This window comes from Rhododendron vialii, chromosome 10a (genome assembly GCF_030253575.1).
Source record: "Rhododendron vialii isolate Sample 1 chromosome 10a, ASM3025357v1".
NCBI lineage: Eukaryota > Viridiplantae > Streptophyta > Magnoliopsida > Ericales > Ericaceae > Rhododendron > Rhododendron vialii.
In genome coordinates, this window is record NC_080566.1 from 8,747,426 (window position 1) to 8,753,425 (window position 6,000).

General features: G+C 40.9%; 1 protein-coding gene across 1 annotated transcript; it reads left to right on the forward strand.

The window, feature by feature from the left end:
* Positions 1-4,828: 4,828 nt before the first annotated feature.
* On the forward strand, positions 4,829-5,254 carry LOC131302846 (uncharacterized). Its single transcript, XM_058329638.1, has one exon. It carries the CDS (start codon positions 4,829-4,831, stop codon positions 5,252-5,254), a length of 426 nt encoding a protein of 141 aa, XP_058185621.1.
* Positions 5,255-6,000: the final 746 nt, after the last annotated feature.

Genomic DNA, 6,000 nt, shown 5'->3' on the forward strand with positions numbered 1-6,000 from the left:
CTTCTTTTTCATCTTTCAAAATGTTTTTTTCCGTTCAATTTACACTCAGAATTAGAAGAAACTTCGGAAGTGTGTTTAAATTCTTGCTTTCATTATTCATTAGAATGTATAATCCAAAATGCATTTCGGAGACATACGAATAGATAATCCAAAAAACACATCCATGGCTAACACGCTCTTAAGAATGGGATCTCTGCAAATGGAAATTCATGGACCAGATAATAAGAAAACCAAATCCGAACATTTTATCGGTCGGGGAAACCTAAATCGGAATTAAAACCCTCTTATTCGAATCCGATTTCTCTTCCGACAAATACGATTGCAACGAATCCATAGAAAACCCTACCCCTATCCCCTGCCCAAACCCTATCCCCAACCCAACGCCACACCCCATCCCAATCCCAAAGGCCATTCTGAGATGGCTCCACGGCCCGACGCCGTAACCCGCTCCTCCTACCAGACCGAACCCGATCCCGACGCCGCACCCGATCCCCGCTCCGCCGCCGGGACCGAGCGCCGCGGCTTCTATTTTCTTGCTGCTTTCTTGGAGGAATTTGGTGACTGAATTCTGCCTGCTTCTCTTCTTCTTGGCGGTGTTAATTCCTTTCCACCTCCAGAAGGAATTGGGGTCGGCCTTGTGGGATCCATTGATGAAGCTGGGGTTCATTGAACTGTGAGAGTGTGAGTGGTGGGAATGGATAAAGGGGGGAAAATTAAAGGAGGATATCATTGGGTTTGTTGGAACATGGTGGATGGTTCTGGTACCCTTATCAGATACCATGCCAGGTCATTTCTCACTCTAACTCCTACTATATTCTCTTTCGTTACTGATGCACCCACTGCACCCCCATCCACCACACGCATGTGAGGCCTACTTCGGGTCCTGCACGGATGATTTGAACCGTTTAATAATTTTTTAAAAAAAAATGAGTGGCCCCTATGCGGAAATCGTCTCAATCTGATATGTGTAGATGCTCGATCCAAATTTTCAAAAATTAGATGATCCGAGCCGTTCAAGAATGAAAGATTGAAACGAACACCTACACATATCGGATTAAGACGATTTCCGCCAAGGCCCACTCGGTTTTTAAAAAAAAAAATTATTGAGTGGCTCAAATTATCCGTGCGGTGGACGTGCGGTGGGTGGGGTGTATCATCTCTCATTTTCTTATTCAAGATTTTATTTTGAGCAATGTTTACGGCGATCACGTTCGACAACTGGATATCATGTTAGTTTTTTTTTTTTTTTGAATAACAGACAATTTCATTGCTCATGAAAGAACATAAAAATTGCCTGCGTGAGGCTACAGACTCCCAAGCACCAGAGCCCGTCGTTGGGTACGCAAACCTCAACGACCGGGTTATCCAAGGACGAATCCCCAAGGCGAGGGAAAGACACTCACAAATGCACGTGAAAAAAAGCTCCACACAGGGATAATACGCTAAAGGTAACGAGGACGGCAGCGGTAATTTGACCAGCCTCACCATCCTCCCCGTCGCGCAACTCATTGAGGGAACAAAAACACCCACAGAGGGTGGAGAAGGTTCCACGCAGGGAACAGACCGCTCCGAAACCGGAGGGAAACCGAAAACAACGGAAAATAAAAACTCCGGTCACCCACACTATCACCGAAAGCGCCGCCACGGGTCCGGCAACTTATTCGCCGGAGGAGCCAAGCCACCACAGCAACTTCACAACACCCCAACCAACCCAGCCCTAACTCGCAGCAGAGGAGAAAGAAGGGCAGAGAGGGGGCTTGAGAGGGGGAGACGGAAATGGATCTGAGAGGAGCGGCGGAAGAGGGTGGCGAAGGAGCTGCGGAAGGGGGCGGCGGAGGAGGAGCGACAGAGGGTTTAGAGCCGGGGGGGTAGAAGATCTGTGGTGGAGGTGGAAAGAGGGGCAAAGGGAAGGGATAGAGAAGGCGGCATGGAGTAGGAGAGTGGCCGGCTGGAGGAGAGAGGGGGAGGTGGAGGTGGGCGGTGGCAGCCCCACCCCCCAGCAGAAACCCTTGGAAGATAAAAGATAGAGAGAGAAAGTAGAGAGAAGGCAGAGCAAAAGGGGTTGTTTCGCCCCTTCACTCTTTGAAATTACAAAACAAAAAAAAAAATTGAAATTACAAAAAAAAAAATGATATCATGTTAGTTGTTATTCCTACAATAGTAAAAAACGCGACAAGTGTGAGTGTGTTTCATTAATTAAAAAATAAGTACTTATTTTTTGAATTAAATTTAATGTATTGTGAAAGAATGTCCTATCTCGTAAAACGAAAAATATGTACTTAAAAAATAAAAACTTTGACGTAGCGGGGCCTCACATGACATTCAAAACATGGACATCAAATGTGGTAGCGGCAGTATTATTTATAGTATTATTGTTTGGAAAATTCTAAAATCAGCCCAGTGGGCTGACAATAATGAGTGTGTGAATGTATATTAAATGGTATAAAAAGTACACAGAAATACGTGTTTTCCTTATCTTCTAGTATGCTTATCGTCAGCCCAGTGGGCTGACAATAGCAAGACCGTTATTGTTTTATGTCAATTTATACTTTCTTTTTATGCACACTCTTTTCATTTATATATTTTTTGGTTATCGAATTGTGTTAGTTATCTTTTATGTGTAGGAAAAATGTATCAAGAATAATTTTCTAATTTCGCATAAAAAAAAAGGGTAAAAAAGAGAATGAAATTGGATTTTTTGAGAATGCCTTTAGTAAAAAGAGAGTGCTAATTTTGATTTTTTGAGATATTCAATTATAGATAAATTGTCGAGCCAGTATTTGGTTAATGGTGGGCTGTGTGTTGTTTATTGGGAAAATGACAATCAATGACGTGTTTTGATAATTAATACCCGTCAAGGATATTTTCAGTATTAACAAATGTTCTCAGCATGTCCTTGATGGATATTAATTATCAAAACACGTTCTGAGCCGTCATTTTCTCATGTTTATTCCTACATCAACCTTACCTTCAAGTATGTTAATCTGAGGGACCAGCCACAATTTCTAAATTGTGGGCTAGTGGAGTTGGTGTTGTGCAATGAGATGCACAGTACTGTGCTGCGCACCTCCGAGCCGTCGGATCGTACATCTGACGGCTCGGATCTCATCTCGGCAATCAACGATCGAGAGCCATTCATTACTAAGATGAGATCCGAGGCGTCGAATACACGATCCAACAACTCAGAGGTGCACAACACGATGTTGCGCACACTACTGCACAGCACCATCCCCTATTCGTAGAATCCCTTGTCTCCCTGCCATTACTCTATCCCTCTTGTCTGTGGCTTCAATATAGTTACCAATATTAATTAGTATCCTTTACCCGTCCTTGTATATCTCCTCGTCAATCCTTCTCTATTACTAGTATTCACCAAATGGCATCAATCGTGTGGTAAATAGAGTGGTTCATTAAAACAGAGGAATCGCGTGGTCTCATATTCGAAATTCTTTAGGTGCTATCAACTCCTTTGAATCAATTCGACACTTTAATTAGAAATCTCGCAAATGGGTTGCAAGATTTGGTTCCTAAAATTAATAGAGATACTTGAATACTGGTCTAAACATCTGAGTTAACAGAAAGGAAAAAAAAAAAAAACAGAGGAACATACAGGGAGCCCAGAGAGTTGGTTCGGCCCGTGACGGTTAACTATTTATACGGCGGTGCGAAAGTCATGAATGAAAGCTGATCAAATAAAGGAATTGTAGTAGTGGTTGGCTGGTCTACCAGTACTAGAAAAGGTCCTAAAGTCATGCACTGTGTGTTGAAACTAAATACTCCTACTAGAAAAATTATAACATGGCGGCAGCTAGTTGGTAGTTGTACCACTGAAATTAATTTCTTCCCCTTTTCTTCTCTTTCACGTACGGTTTGGGTGGCAAAATTAATTAAATCATAGCGGCGCTACTAATGCTAAGTTTCGCTAAGATTTTTGGGTTTTTTCTTATTTTGTTCGTGTTTGTTACGCTTGCGTCCAGCTTTTACGGATTATTGATTTGTCTCGTCAAGACGAATCGGAAAAGTAATAAATTATGACTTTTATCCAAATATTTTTGAAAATATCCGAGATAAAGCCCCAAAAGTAAGTCTCTCGTCATTAATTTGCAAAAGTTAAACGCAAGACTAACATACGCGAAAGAAATTTGAATGAGGACAAAACAAGAAAAAAGCCCAAAAATCTTAAAAAAAACCCTTAGTGGAACTTAGCTTAGGACAAGAAATCAAGCTTATGTACTCCTGTTTTTACGCTAGTAATTACCTTTTGCAGAATAGTTTTTTTGTTCAAATTTGTTCAATTTTTTTTGGCATTTGTTAGTTTTACACCAAATTTTTATGTGATATGAATGAGTACGGATGAGAGGAATCGAAAAAATAAAAAATTATGACTTTTATACAAGTATTTTGGAAAATATCCGAAGAAAAGCTTAAAAAGTCAATTTTTGGACTCTTTCTTGGATATTTTCCAAAATATTTGTTTAAAAGTCATAATTTTTTACTTTTTCGATTCCTTTCGACATTACTCACCCCTATTTCCTAAAAAAATTTGGCATAAAACTAACAAACACAATTTTTTTTAAATAAGAACAAAATCAAAAAACTGTGTTGCATAAATTAATCTCTAGCGTCAACATTAGCAGGTTATATGGTAATAATGCCAAATTGTACCAGTTATGCAACCCCATTCTATTTAAACGTGCTACAACTAGATAGTACAACCCATTACCCACATCTCTTTTCACCTGTATAATAACTCAAACCTCCCTGTTTGGTCACCTCTCTCTCTCTCTCTCTCTCTCTCTCTCTCTCTCTACATTTTGATTAATAAGCCATGGAGGAGGGTCTTCCAAACCCATTCAATGCCACCCTAAAGAAACACTGGAGGAGGAGAAAATACCGGCGACTACTCGACGCCACAATCCCAAAGAGGAAGAAACTAAAGATAATTAGGCTCGGGGGCAGCACGCGGCCGCTCTGGAGAATCAAAGCCGTTCCCAAGTTCCATCTAAACGTCGTCCCGCGGTTGAACGTCTGGAAAAAGCTCAAGGACGCTTACATCAACATGATGCTTAAATTCGCGGGCAATTTCAGCTCATTGGGCAATACCGAGGACGCCTTTCGCGGGATGCGAATCGCGAATTCTCCCCCAGTTCCGGCGGTTTGTGGCCGTTCTAAAGAGGAGCACGAGAGCAAGATGGTTTTTGAAATATTCAAGTCTTTAGTGGCTTACCATCATCAGATAGAGGCAGCTGCTTAGGAGTATACAGATATAGATATACGGAGTCATTTTCAAATGAGGAGGTCCTTATTTTAATCCCTATTTCTCTCATTTTCCGATCGAATATTGATGATCCGAGCCGCTTAATGTGTACAGAACGTGATTTTAAGGAAAAATCTGAGAGAAATCGGCAAAAAAAATGACCGGGAAGGACTTCATCCAAGCAGTTTTTGTTTGGACCGTTCGACAAAAAATAAACAAAAACCGCTCGGATAAAGCCTTTTCTGGTTATTTTTGTTGCTGATTTCTAACAAGCTATCTTAAAATCACGTTCTGAACACAGTGAGCGGCTCGGATCATCGAAATTCAATCGGGAAAGGAAGATCCGTATTTTATTAACTTAAGATGGTTCTTACGGAAAGTAGACCGTTGATATACGTACTTTATGATTACGTTGTTACTTTGCTTCTGTCGTGTAATACAACCAAACAGAAAGTGTCAAAGAACTTTAATCTTGATAATCATCATCGTCTCTCGGCATTGATCGATCTATCATCCGAAAGGTTCGGGTCCGGGAAATTGCCGTTGATAAATTTTATCGACTGCCCTACAACTACACAGTTACACAAACATTTTTCACACACCCGCATCCGTGTGGGTCCCCTACATGATCGTGAGTGTGCGTGCGAAAGTCTGTGTAAATAGGTGTGGTTCTAGTTTTTTTGGAAATTTTACTTCAGTTACTTCTTTTTTTATCAGCAATTTTTATTTTTTTTTATAAATCT